A 13,138-nucleotide genomic window follows, 5' to 3' on the forward strand; every position below is an offset into this window, starting at 1 on the left:
ACCCTTTAATCAAAATAATTTTATTTTAACGTGAACGGTACACTTTTAGTTTCACTTGGCTAAATAGGTTGGTTGAGCAAGCTGAACAAGTTTAATAATAATTAAAAAACTGCATTATTGTAATCCCAAAAAGTTGATGGTTCATCTCGGCATATCGTTTCCAGTGGGAGAAACGTCTCAGCTGACTGCAAGTTTTCAACATTATAATCAGTGCATTTGCATAATGAATGAAAGTAGCACCAACGGCGAACAATGGGTTGTGAGGTCAGTTTCTTGATGATTAATATGCAAACTGTCGTGACCAATGACTAACAACCACTGATTGATCAGAGGCCATGAGTACCATTCACAGAGAGTTGGAGAAGTCTGCAATCATAACGTAGTAAGACTGTGAAAGCTGTACTCTTAGGCCCCCTCCTCGATTCAGAGGGACAGTCTTTACCTTGTCCTAGCTACCCCGGTGCACACAGCAAGCGAACCTAAATCCTTAAACGAGTTTCCAAAATAAAAGCCCAATGAATCCGAAAGCAGATTTGAGAATATGAGAACAGAGCTAACTGCATTATATAGCGTTTTAGTCTAAGTAATCGTATTCCTTTCGATAAGCTCACGTAAAACTCGTGATTTTATTTATTTCAGTTCAGTTTCAGTTTCAGTTTTATTTGTCATATGCAAGTTAGCACAGGGTCAACATTGCAATGAAATGTGTTTGACGAGCAGCAGTCACTCAGCAGCATGGTACAGTAGAAGAAAATATAATAAAATAAAATAAAATAATAAAAAAAATAAATAGAAAAATAGTAAAGAGCAAAATATTAGAGAGACGTGGTAAAAGAGAAAAGATGACTAAATATATGTACACTAGTGATTAAATAAGAAAATCTTGAAAAGAAATATGACGGGGGGGGGGCAGGAATGAGCAGCAGAAATTTACAGTTGCACTATTTAAATATGAATATCAATAACAATAAAGTGGAGTGACCAGTGCAGATTAAACAGAGTACTTGTGAAGCTGCAGGGTAGCTTCTGAGTGCGTCCTGTGGACTGTGTTGTGTGTGTTTAAGTGTTGTGGTTGAGGTGTCGTATGGCTTGGTGGTAATAACTGTTTTAAGTCTTGTAGTCCGAGCAGACAGACTCCTGTAACGTCTGCCAGATGGTAACAAGGAGAACAGCTGATGTGCTGGGTGGCTTATTTATTTATTTTATTGTGTAGAAGTGAACATACAGGACTGCGCAAATGGTAACAGAAAATTGAGAAAAAAAGATAAAACCAATAAATAATAAAATAAAATAAAATAAAATGGTTTACCAACCGCCACGACATTATAATCCGTATCTATGGCAACGGGATCACGTCGAACGCCACGACCGTCCCTCTCGACAATGTCATGTGACCACACCGCTGGCTGTCTGTTGGAGAGTCGAGCCCGACAGAGCACAGTCCCGCTTTGCCTTCAATCTGTGCTGCTTCGCCACCATGAGCACGATACGAAAATAAAGCGGCCTGCGGCGGACTGAGAGCTGATAACGAGGCCAGGAGGACCGAGTCCGCGCGGTGTCTGCGAGGTAAGGCTGGCCGCTGTTGCCGCGGCTCGGTGTTTACTCCGAAAATGGCACCGCAGCACACAGCTAACTATGGCTATCAGCTAACCCTCCGTTCACAGCCGGTTTTGCGGGACCGTGGGCTCGTTTATTGTGTTTATGGCGGGAATGCCCGCCGGGTCTGTGTCCGTTGACAGTTTAAAATGATGCGATTATCGCGCTGACTGCCGTTAAAGCACCGGGGGGCTCGGGCTCGGGCTGTCACGGTTTACCTGCACAGTAAAACACATAGCAGCTCATATCTGTTTTAACGCGAGGCCCAGAGGAGGAAAACAGAAGAAAAAGAAAATACCAGAAAGTAAATAAACATGACAAATACGCTAACTCGGCTGGCTCGGTTTCTGAAGAGCAGCTGGGGTCAACATCTGCACAGGTACACTTTAAACCTCCTCCTGTTTGTAGGTAAATATATAAAGGCTTCTTCTCTGCAGAGGAGATAAACACGTGAGATAACGAGCTCATTTTCATGTTGCTCAGCCATCAATGTACACAGTGTTCCACAGCAGCAGGCTCCGTGTCACATTTACCTGATAAACACACGCTGATGATGATGATCATTGGCCATTAGATTAAACCAGAGTGTAAGAGAGAGAGAGCATCGGGACACACCTAAGCATCAGGACGAGCTCGATCAGTAACGTCTAATCGTAGTTTCTGAGACTGGCTGAATGAATCTTTAGAACTCTCAGCAGTGTTTCCTGCTCAGGTAAATCACTTCCTGCTCACCTGGGCGAAATTTTTATTTATATACTTTCCAATTTGATTATTGGTGTGAAATAAAAACACGCTCATTTGTCAGCTCAGCCGGCCAAGGAGGCTTTGAATCAGTGTTACAGATATCACCCAACAACAGCTGAATGTCACGCTAACTGCTTTTAGGACAGAGCGTTCGGTTATGAAGGTACTTGAAGTTGAGTGCCTTTGAAATGTGATATTTAATAAATGATTGCTTCATTCTGCGGGTGAAGCCTGAAATATAAAGCAGCTGTGTGGGAGCACAAAAGCGAGAAGCAATGCTGCAGGACTGAACCTTTCTGTTACATAGTGAAATAAAAGCCCACATTGAGCTGCTGATGCTGTTTTAAATGCAGAAACTGCGCGCTGTGCTGTTCAGGCCTCTCGTGTCATGACTCGCTGTAAAAAAAAAAAAAACTAACACAAAAAACATGCTGAGTCGCTCCTGATGGCGACACTTTGACCACGCATGGTGAACTGCTGCTAGGAAACACGCTCCTCTGAAGAGGAAGTGCCAGGAGAAGTCAAGCCTCAGAATTGTCCCCTAAAAACCTCTTTCGGCTTTTCTCCCGAAAGCCATCAGACACGAACAACGAAGCGTGTGTTTGAAACCTTGTGCGAGTACGAAGGAGGTCATGAAGTCTGTTTCTCTTTAACGTTAGCATGATTAACCTCACAGCAGCTGTGTTATTGGTCATATAATGTCATTAAGAAGGCTCCAGCAGCGCAAACACGGTGCAGAGGTCCAGTTCAGGGACTCGTGCAGCAGCCTGTGAGCATGCTCAGTTTCTGACTTCCTCTGTTTTTGTTTTGCTGCTGCCAGATCTCATTCTCTTCTTATCTCCTATCTGTTTGCAGTGGACAGGCGTCCACGCTGGACTCCCTGATCTCGCTGCATTAGAATCCGTGAGGCTGGGAGAGACGACGCCCGGCTGTCTGCCAAACCTTCCCACCCAGCATGATGGCGTCCAGCGACGTAGACAGCCGAGGCGAAGGTAGTGAAGTCAGGACGATGGTTAAAAATGATACGGCACATGAACGTGAGCCGGGGCCACAGTCACACAGGGATTATGTGTAATCCCAGCTGGCAGGTAGACGGTGAATCATCAAAGCAGCTTTCACTTCATCTACAGAATCCGTCTGTTGGCTGGCTCCCGTCTGGTTTGGCGGGAGGTCACGGCCAGACACGAAGTGCTCGTTATGAGCGGTCACGACATAGATCTGTGAGCGAGCATGTTCAGTTTGTAGATGTGGATTAGAAGATTGTTGGCTGAAGTTTGATGTTGCTTATGTCGTGGTTTCATTGTTACACTCGTTCATGTTATTTAGCATGTAGGGAGGGAGCACGGGAAGGCACGAGTGTAACTGTGCCTCTGGTACAAAGATTAAAGCAACACGGCGGAAATGAGCCCATCAGAGGGGCAGCTCAGAGTCAGAGAGGCTGAGATGGTCTGAGTATGTGCAGAGGAGTGAGGGTGGAGGATGAAGATGGAGTTGCCAAGCAGGAGGAGAACAAGAAGACATGCAGAGGGGTGGTGTGACAGAGGAGGAAGGAAGGATAGGAGATGGAGGCAGATGATGCGCTGCGGCGACATGTACAATGTTTACCTCCAAAAATCAAACTTGCCTCCTTTAAAAAGCTGAAAGGTCAGCTGAGGTCGGAGAGGGTCACTTTATCATCATCAGCAAAGGAACGCGTCAGAGTCTGATTCAGTCTCTGCATTGCTGAGTAGTTCTTCATGTTCTTCAATGTTAATTTTGATTGGTCATCAGTTATTAGTTAATTCAAAGAATCAAGCTTTTTTCTTCCCATCAGTATTTTCAGATTAAAGGTCGTGTTTAAGGCTGAAGAAAGTGGGTTGCTCTACAGCTTGTTTTAATCCTTGAGTGTGATGGCAGTGACCGCCTGTCTGTTTGGTGTCTGTGGGTCGCTGATGTGCTGCCGTCAGTCGTTCTGAGTTCTTAGATAAGTCAGAGATGGTTCCTCAGTGTAGGAGCACAAAGTGGGTTTTACTTTCTAAAGACTTTAAACACATGCAGCTGCTGCAGCGTGTGTGTGTTTGTGTTCCTGTCTAGCTATCTTTGTGAGGACCGAAATCTTCATTCTACTATAATTGTGAGAACCAACAGTCACTTGTGAGGACACACTCACCGGTCCTCACAAGTTTGAAGGCCTGTTTGAGGCTCAAAATGTGGTTTTAGTGTCAGGGTTACAATTAGGTTATGGTTAGGTTTAGGGTCAGGGTCAGAGTTAGGCATTCATTTTTGATGGTTAGGGTAAGGGGCTAGGGAAAGCATTATGTTAATGAAGGTCCTCACTAAGATAGCTGAATGGGCTTGTGTGTGTGTGTGTGTGTGTGTGTTGTGTGAGTAATAGAGTTTTATGTGTGTGCTTAGCATTAATAAGCATGTATGTGTGGACTGCAGATACAGTGGGGGTGGGGTGATATAATGTCCACTTTCATTTATAATTGAAAACCTCCCTTTGAGGCTGTTTTTAGTTTACCTGCTGGTCTGAGATCAAATAAAGAGCAAAGATAAGAAGTGTTTGGTGACAGGTTCATGAGTGCAAGGCTCAGGTTCCTCTGAACGTAGTTACGATGCTCTCAGATCTTTAAAGGCGCTTTTATAACTGTTAGTTTTATAGCGCTGTGTCTCAGCTAAGTTCACAGCTTCCTGCTGTTCTGCTCTCACGTGGAAGTACTTCCAGTTTTTATCATGAAGGGATAATAAGAGTCATGAACAAGTACTAAAGCGCCACATTATTAAACACAGCACTGAGCCTAATGTGTGCCTTCAGGACTTCCTGCTTATTGCAGTCAGGTGATCTTCACTTATCACCGTGTTTATAGTCATGTGCAGCGAGCCTCATGCACGGCCAGACCTGAAGGGTTTCTTCTCCAACTTCAAGTCTTTCAGGTCCTGTAGTTTGTCACTGAGAGTGTAGGTGTCAGGTCACATGACGAGGTGGATGACACCTGTGTGTATATAACCGGACTGTCACATCACTGTGAAAGGTGACGGTGCAGGAAAGCTTGCTTACACACTGCTGACTGACATAAGACAGGGCGGTAAACACATCAGAGGGTCACGTGATGTCAAACACATGGTTTTCGTCTTTGTCTCTTTGCCTCTCGTCTCAGCTTTGTTGTCCGACCAAAATCCGTCTGAGCTGGACGCTCTGTGTCCATCTCCTCCGGGACCGTCCAGACCCCATCGCAACTACGAGAGGATAGGAGGACAGGCGGGGACCTCGTGAGTAAAATGCCTTCGGACTGTCCAATGCAGGACGTGCAGATCTGGCTGGTCTGATTCTAACTTTATTTTTCGTGCTGCAGTTTTTTCCAGACTCTGATCCACCTGCTCAAAGGGAATATTGGTACAGGCCTGCTGGGTCTGCCTCTGGCTGTCAAGAATGCAGGGCTGGTGGTAAGCATACCTGCAAAGGTCACATGACACAGAATTAGTCTGAGCCTTTAAACGCCACACAAACTCGGTCTGTGTTTGTGTGCAGCTCGGACCCATCAGTCTTCTGGTCATGGGCGTCATCGCGGTCCACTGCATGAAGCTGCTGGTGACGTGTTCTCACCACCTCAGTGCAAAGTGAGTATCTCGATTCTCGCTCTTCAGCCCTCAAAAACACAAACATCTGGTTTGATTTCCTCACAAACATCCCGTCGTCCTCTGTATTCCGCACAGCCTCAGCCCACACACATTCAGATAAAAGCTCACTCCTGTTCTTCATCTAACGCAAACACTCGATACAGGGATCGGATGGGAACACATAATACACAGAATAAAAGCTTTTTTTTAAAAAATGTTTCTCAAAGTAGCTGGAGGCTCAGCAGGAAGACTGTAAGGTCCCTGTGTTTGGACGTGGCTGAGAGGATAAGTGCGTCACTTCGGTATAACTTTACGTTGGAGCAGAGCGGCTCTTTGCTCAAATGAGATGTAAAATGTCAGGAAAAGGCTGTTTTTCTTTCACTGCACACACGCCTGGAAGCAGCAGACTGTAAAATAACTACCAGCCCGATTGACGCACTCACCTGATGTTTGCAGCAGCTAATGTGTGACCGGCAGTGTGTCAAGACTTATGAGATGAATCCTCATCAATTCTGAACAGATTTTAATGATCACTAAATCACTGATTTCTACTTTCCACAATAATGCAGTAAAACACACATTTCAGCTTTTATTTTGAAAGTTTTTTTTGGAGAGTGTAAATGCGCTAGTGTCTGAAACACTCTGGGTCAGCTTCTGTATTTAAATGTGCTGAAGGCTGCAAATCAAACAGACGACACAGAAAGGTTCAGACATGTTTCACAGCAGGTTTGTTTGTTTAATTTTCAGAGCTCAGAGGAGAGTTTCCATCTGATCTGACACCAGTGTGGGTTCTGATACAATTTATATTGATCAACCCACCTCTAGTTAAAATGTACATCAGGCAGGTCATTGAGCAAAATCTCTAATGACTAGTTTTTGGGGTTTTTTTTTACTTTGAGTATTTCACATTAAAATTCCAGTTAAAGCGATAATCATGTGATAAAATTGTGAGTCTAAAGGCGGGTGCAGGGTGTCCCCCACCACATGTAATTTAAAGCTTTACTAATTTTGATTTTGTATATTTAGGCGATGAAAGCTGCTACCATTATGCCTTATATTTATAGATGAGGTAGCATGAGGCACAAGAGCAAATTAAACTGGGTTTGTGGGCCGGTGTCATGTGACGCTGGTATCATCAGATCATGAGAACAAAACAGTCTGAGTCTGTGGCTCTGCTGAGAAATCAGCTGTATGTTGATGCACAGATCCAATGAATCCAGTGCTGATGATGAATCCTGTCTGTTTTACGATGTCTCTGAGCTGCATGTTTTATTTTATTATTTTTAACTAACTAGAGAGGTCAGGCTGGGTTTCTGTAAGCTGTGCTCGAGTCCTCGTTGCTTTGAGTCTTTCTGTTTGAACTGCGTCCTTCATGCCTTTGCAGCAGATCAAGCGCAGCTCATTTTAATCTCCTTTGCACTAAAACCACACTCGTCCTCGCATGTTTGCTCTGCAGCGGCTTCGTTGTGTTTGCTGTTGTTCCTGCTTGAGGCTCATCAGCTGTCACAGACATTACCAAACACTGTCACCGTGACCTGTGATCAGCCCCACCTCTCCGTGGCGATCGCCACATCGGTTCAGTTGTAGTGGGATTACATAAGTGAAGCCATGTGGCCGAAAACCCAGAGTACCGGGGCTTATCTGTTTTACAGCTGGTGACACGTGGCAGCTCAGCAGATTAGTGCAGTCACTATTAGACTTTAATTAGTGTACTACCTGTGACTGTGAACCTGCCCGTCCACCCCTCGCCCGCCCTTTGCCCAGTTCACACAGCGATCCATTAGCTGGGATTAAAAAGATCAAGGAGATCGCGAGCGTGAACGGACACCTCTGCACTGTCACGTATCAGCTGAGGAGACACAGAAGTGGTCGCGGCCCTTCCTGTTTTTTGAGGTTTCATTTTTGCCGAGTCAGTCGTCACTTCTCTGATTCTGTCATAGATATGGAAGAACCGCAGTTACCCAATAAGGGTTAAAACTAAACTTAATTTTCTTATTTCTTTGTCAACTCGTTGGGCATGTGCACCTGTGTACAAGCCTTACTAAGGATTTTATTGTTTTTAACTCTTCATGTATAACGTTTATCTGTTTTTACTTCAGAGGGTTTCTGTAGGCTTTATCATTTTAGCTCATTTCGTGTGCTCCTGGGCTCCTGAAATGTCCCAAAGTCAGGGTATCTGTGAGCTGCTCTGTTAGTACAGTAACCTCGCAGCAGCCATGTTATGGGTCATATGATGTCATTAAAATGCTCCAAAAGCCTCCAACAGCACAAACACGTCCAGAAGTCCAGTTCCGGTGACGCTAGCAGACAGCTAGCAGCTACAGCTGCCTGTGTCACCATCCACCTGTCAGTCAGAGAGGCCACGCTCCTGATCGTGCAAGCTTTAAGCCTTAATGCAATTTAAGCAGCTGAGTTATAAATCATCTTATAAATCATCTATAGAGACTAAACCAGTGTCTGTGTCGGCCTGTAAACATGTGGGAGCTGGCTCACTGCTGCCTCTGCTGGACACCAGATGAACTGCTTTGTTCACACAAGCTTTGGAGCTTAAGCTTGTGTTCAGGCGGTGTTTACTGCAGTGAACTTATAAACTGTATATTAAAGATGGACATGGCTTTTCCAGGCTTGTAAAATGAAGCCAGTACTTTAAACCTGGATACCTTTATGTCCAGCAGGGGGGCGACTTTTCTGTGCTGGTTATTTTCAGTTTGGTTATTTAGCTTCATGTCAGCTGAAACTGACTGACACCTGGATGCCCCCCACCCCCACCCCCACCCCCCACCCCCGCAGGATGAACCGACCATCTCTGACCTACGGCGAGGCTGTGCAGTACGGGATGGAAAACGTGCCGTGGCTGAGGCGACATTCACAGTGGGGAAAGTAAGAAACATGCTCACCTGTTCTGCTCGGTGTTTCTTTAGACACCGTCAAGAAAACAAATTAATTTTAATATGTAAAACATGGAAAGATGTCAGATTTAGTCCCACAGGCATAAGAAAAAAATAAATAAATAAAAAAACTTACATTTTTTTAAAGGAAAGGAAATTCTTTCAGACCTGTGAACCTCAAAGAATTAAAGATGTGATCAGAGAGACGTCGTCCTGTTCTGTGTTTTAACTGTTTCATCGTCTCGCTCAGGCGGACCGTCAACCTGTTCCTCATCATCACACAGCTGGGCTTCTGCTGTGTCTACTTCGTCTTCCTCAGTGACAACGTCAAGCAGGTCAACACACTCACATAATCAGATGCACTCACAGACTCACCGACATTCACAAACTCACACACGCACTCACAGACACAGTTTAATTGTCCCTGTCAGCGTTACAGAGTGAGGTGTTTTTGTACCATGTGATTTTCACCTATGGTGTTTATTGGGCTGATAACCACAGAGCTGGAGCCGGTGTGACCTCAGTGACCTCACAGATGTTTTAGTTTTGTTTTACTGATCTGAACTTCAGAAATCAGTACGGATCATTTCTTCATAAAAAAAACCAAGACTGACTCTGAAAGTTATAAAAACTAAAAGTGAAACTTTAAAAGTATTCTAGAAGCTAAACTGAAGTGAAAATGAAAGATTTAAAGATACATTCAAATAAAAAAAAAAAGGAAAGATGTAATAACTCCAGATCAAACCCCTGCATGCAGGTGAGCCACCCAGAAGGCTGTGCCATGTTACAACAAATTTTTGCAAAGTTTTGCACTCATGGAAAACCTGAAAATGTTCTCCAGAAGTAATCTGTCCTATCGGGCCAAGCGTGAGGAGGCACGCTGAGCTTCATCCACCTGCCTCAGTTTAAAGAAAGTGCAGGCAGACTGACTGTAGAGTAAACACATGATCTAATAATTTTATGGATGTTTGCATGAGTAAATATTTAATTATGTTCGGTTCATACTCCTGTGGTTTTGTCTTTACTGAGAGAATAGAATACCATGAAACACACTGATATGGAGGAAAATCAGATGATTATCACTTATTTCAGCAGGGAGTGTGTGAGGTGATGGAAATGATGGCGATCAACAGGCTCAGTTTGTGTAGTTCAGTTTTTAGCCACTAGTGGGTGCCACCTGCCTGCATGTATTTTGTGTCTGCTCATTTTTGCTGAAGCAGCAGTGAAACATCTGGTGGGCGGTGATTTTACTCAGAGATTCAGACTGACTCGGCTCAGTAAATACAGAGCCGTGTGTTGAATAGCTGAGCAGAAACATGACACAAACACAAACACAGACCTGAAATATCCAGTTTTCAACCTTCGGAGAAGACAACACATTCCATTTCCAGGTGGACAAGCTCCATGCTCTTACTTTGAAAGACACGTGATATTTGCTCTGTTATTTATTTTCACAGAGAGAATTTCGTATGATTTTATGTCTCAGAAAACGTGCACACACTGCCCGAGCTCCAGCTCTGATTGGTTTGAGCCTGCAGACGATCTCTATCCAGTCCTGGGTTGTAATCACTCCTTTGGTGTTTAAGACCTTTTCAGCAGAATGAGCATCATCCTCTCTTTATCTGACCTGCCTTCACCAGGTGGTAGAAGCTGCCAACGCCACCACCATCAGCTGCCAGACGAACTACACCAACCAGACCCAGGTCCTGGTCCCGAGCTTTGACTCCCGCCTCTACATGCTCTGCTTCCTGCCTGCCATCATCCTATTGGTCTTTATCCGCAACCTGAAGTGCCTGGCCCCGTTCTCTCTGGGGGCCAATGTGGCCATGACGGCCAGTTTGTTCCTGATCTACTACTACTCACTCACGGTGAGCCGCAGGTTTCTCTCTGATTCGATTGACCTTCAGTCAAGGTTGTAGCCTCGTTTTTCACTCTCTGTGGTCTCATTAAGTCGTGACATTGAGCAGAAGCTTGTTTGTTACCTGGATAAGTAAGAGCTCCCTGCAGCAGCACGTGGTGGAGAAGGTTGTGCGTGCAGCCTCTGAGATGACTGTGGCTGATGGATCATCTGAGCAGCACATTTGGGGATAAGCAGAGCATAAAGGCCACTAGCAGCTTTGAAAACAATCTGGATCTTCTTCTGCTCGGTGGGACTTTTTCCTCTTGACATGAGCTCTGATTTGAACACCAGGATGATGATGATAATAATAATGTACTTTTTTAATCACTTCAGATAGTTTTCAGGGTTCGGGCTCATCCTGCTGACCTTTTTTAATGAAATGCATCATCCAGTCGAAGTTTGCAGACAGAAGGTTAACTCGGTGCTCCTCTGCAGATACCTGCACACAGACACATGCTTTATAATAAATCATGCACAGGTAGTACATTTAGTGCTTAGGTGACCCTCCATCTCACAGTAGAGAAAGAATCATTGATGTCCCAGACCTGAGTTTGAATTTTCAAAATAAGAGCCAAAAGATAAAGAAATAATGGCATGTGTCTGACACAGCTGGCCGAGCTGCTTGCGTGGAGCTCTGTGAGCGGATGCGCTCTTATTTGTATTGTTGTGAAGAACAGGGCTGTCGTGCAGATAACATTTAACACCTCACTCCATCTGTAATTTTTAAGTCTGCAGCAGTTCATTTTCATTGTGCAGCTTTTTCTCAGCTAATCATGTTAAGAGTAGCGAGGATGCGATTAGTTGAAGAACAGCTCTAACTGGCTGTGGATCTATTTTGTTTTGTTTCTCTACAGAACATCTCAAACCCCACTGACCTCCCAAAAGTTGGCAGAGCTAAAGACTACCCTCTCTTCTTCGGAACGGCCATCTTTGCCTTCGAAGGCATCGGAGTGGTGAGTGAGCGGCTGATGGTAACACATTCACGCATGTGCTGCCGAAAACTTTGACTGTATCAATGTGAAACACCTGTGTGCATCAATTACGTGGATTATAAACGGCACTGTTATCTCCCCCTGCATTACCGTTGGATTTCTTTATGCAAATGAGGCATCATGCATCATGCTGCTGTGTGTGTGTGTGACACACACACAGCGGGGGGGGGGGGGCTGGAGATAGGAGAGCAGCAGGGGTCCAGAAAGAGGGGGATTACACCAGCACATCCCACTGACCAGCCTGTGCTTGTACCAGGTGTAAACACGCTGTTGTCATAAATGTCAGGTGTGATTTCTGAGGTGCTTCTCATTTTTAATAACAGAGTGTGGAATGTAAAGTCTGTGAATGATTTTACTCTGTCAAAATCCCCGTGTTCACCTACGTCACGCTCAGATGTGATGATACTGTTGACTGTGCAATTAATGCAGGTATACAAACTTTGACATCACTATAAATATTTTCAGATTTACAGGCCCATATAGCACACAGAGACAGTGCTTTTTAATCATTTTTTTTAATCGTGTCTTCATCAGTGCAGCAGATATCACGTGTCACAGATCTGGGATCTGTGCAGCTGCGAGTGTCAGTGTGAGTCACCTGTCAGAGTAATAAAGTGTATTCTGGGTAAACTTTGAGGGCTCGTGTCAGCATATGAAAGGTCTCCTGTTATCTACATAGGCCAGGCTCACCTTCAAGCTGTGACTCCTTCACAGTCATTTTCTAATACTGTCATATTTGAATTAAAAAGTGCCGTGGCGAGCTTTCAGGGCGTCACAGCGTGAGCAGACACCGCTGAGCCTTCACGTGTCACTGAAATGTCCCGCTAACAGCGTTTCTCTCTGCAGGTTCTGCCCCTGGAGAACAAGATGCAGAGGCCTCAGAGGTTCACCCAGGTTCTCTATTTGGGCATGGGCATCGTCACCTTCCTCTACATCAGCCTGGGAACCATAGGATACATGTGCTTTGGAGAGCACATCGGCGGCAGCATCACACTGAACCTACCTAACTGCTGGTGAGATACCGCCACAACGCCCAGGATTAGAAATCGAGTCGAGTCGGCATGTTTAAAAACATTTGTGCTGGTTAATGTCCTGCAGCGCTCAGAGAATCACATAAGACACCACAGGATGGGTGGAGTCAGCTGTGCACTCAGATGACTCCACCCAAGCACATCTCCTCCTGTTGTGTCACTGCCTCAAACCTCCAGGAACACAAACCTGCTGTGTGTGATTGTGTGTGTTTGTGGTGCAGGTGCGTCTCTATACGCAAATCCAAACCTCCTAAACTAAACTGAAGCACAGTGTGGAAGGTCCAGACTCAGCAGATGCGATGTGCCGAAGAGCAAAGAGACTTAAATCTTCATTGTTTAGAAGAAAGGTGGCAGGATTGGGACCCAGTGTCTCATTAAAATATTAAA

General features: G+C 44.9%; 1 protein-coding gene across 1 annotated transcript in view; it reads left to right on the top strand.

Annotated features, from left to right (window-relative positions):
* Positions 1 to 1,373: 1,373 nt before the first annotated feature.
* The window catches only part of slc36a1 (solute carrier family 36 member 1), a 30,624-nt gene continuing 18,859 nt past the window's right edge, over positions 1,374 to 13,138 (top strand). Inside the window, exons 1-10 of the mRNA XM_084952745.1 lie at positions 1,374 to 1,566; positions 3,196 to 3,332; positions 5,481 to 5,592; positions 5,676 to 5,766; positions 5,852 to 5,940; positions 8,731 to 8,820; positions 9,079 to 9,163; positions 10,469 to 10,696; positions 11,583 to 11,681; positions 12,567 to 12,733. Of these exons, the coding sequence (XP_084808871.1) occupies positions 3,296 to 3,332; positions 5,481 to 5,592; positions 5,676 to 5,766; positions 5,852 to 5,940; positions 8,731 to 8,820; positions 9,079 to 9,163; positions 10,469 to 10,696; positions 11,583 to 11,681; positions 12,567 to 12,733 (998 nt within the window). The 5' untranslated portion in view covers positions 1,374 to 1,566; positions 3,196 to 3,295. The remainder of the gene's footprint in view (positions 1,567 to 3,195; positions 3,333 to 5,480; positions 5,593 to 5,675; positions 5,767 to 5,851; positions 5,941 to 8,730; positions 8,821 to 9,078; positions 9,164 to 10,468; positions 10,697 to 11,582; positions 11,682 to 12,566; positions 12,734 to 13,138) is intronic.

The sequence above is a fragment of the Perissodus microlepis genome, chromosome 2 (assembly GCF_051167445.1).
Source record: "Perissodus microlepis isolate ML-2025 ecotype Zambia chromosome 2, ASM5116744v1, whole genome shotgun sequence".
NCBI lineage: Eukaryota > Metazoa > Chordata > Actinopteri > Cichliformes > Cichlidae > Perissodus > Perissodus microlepis.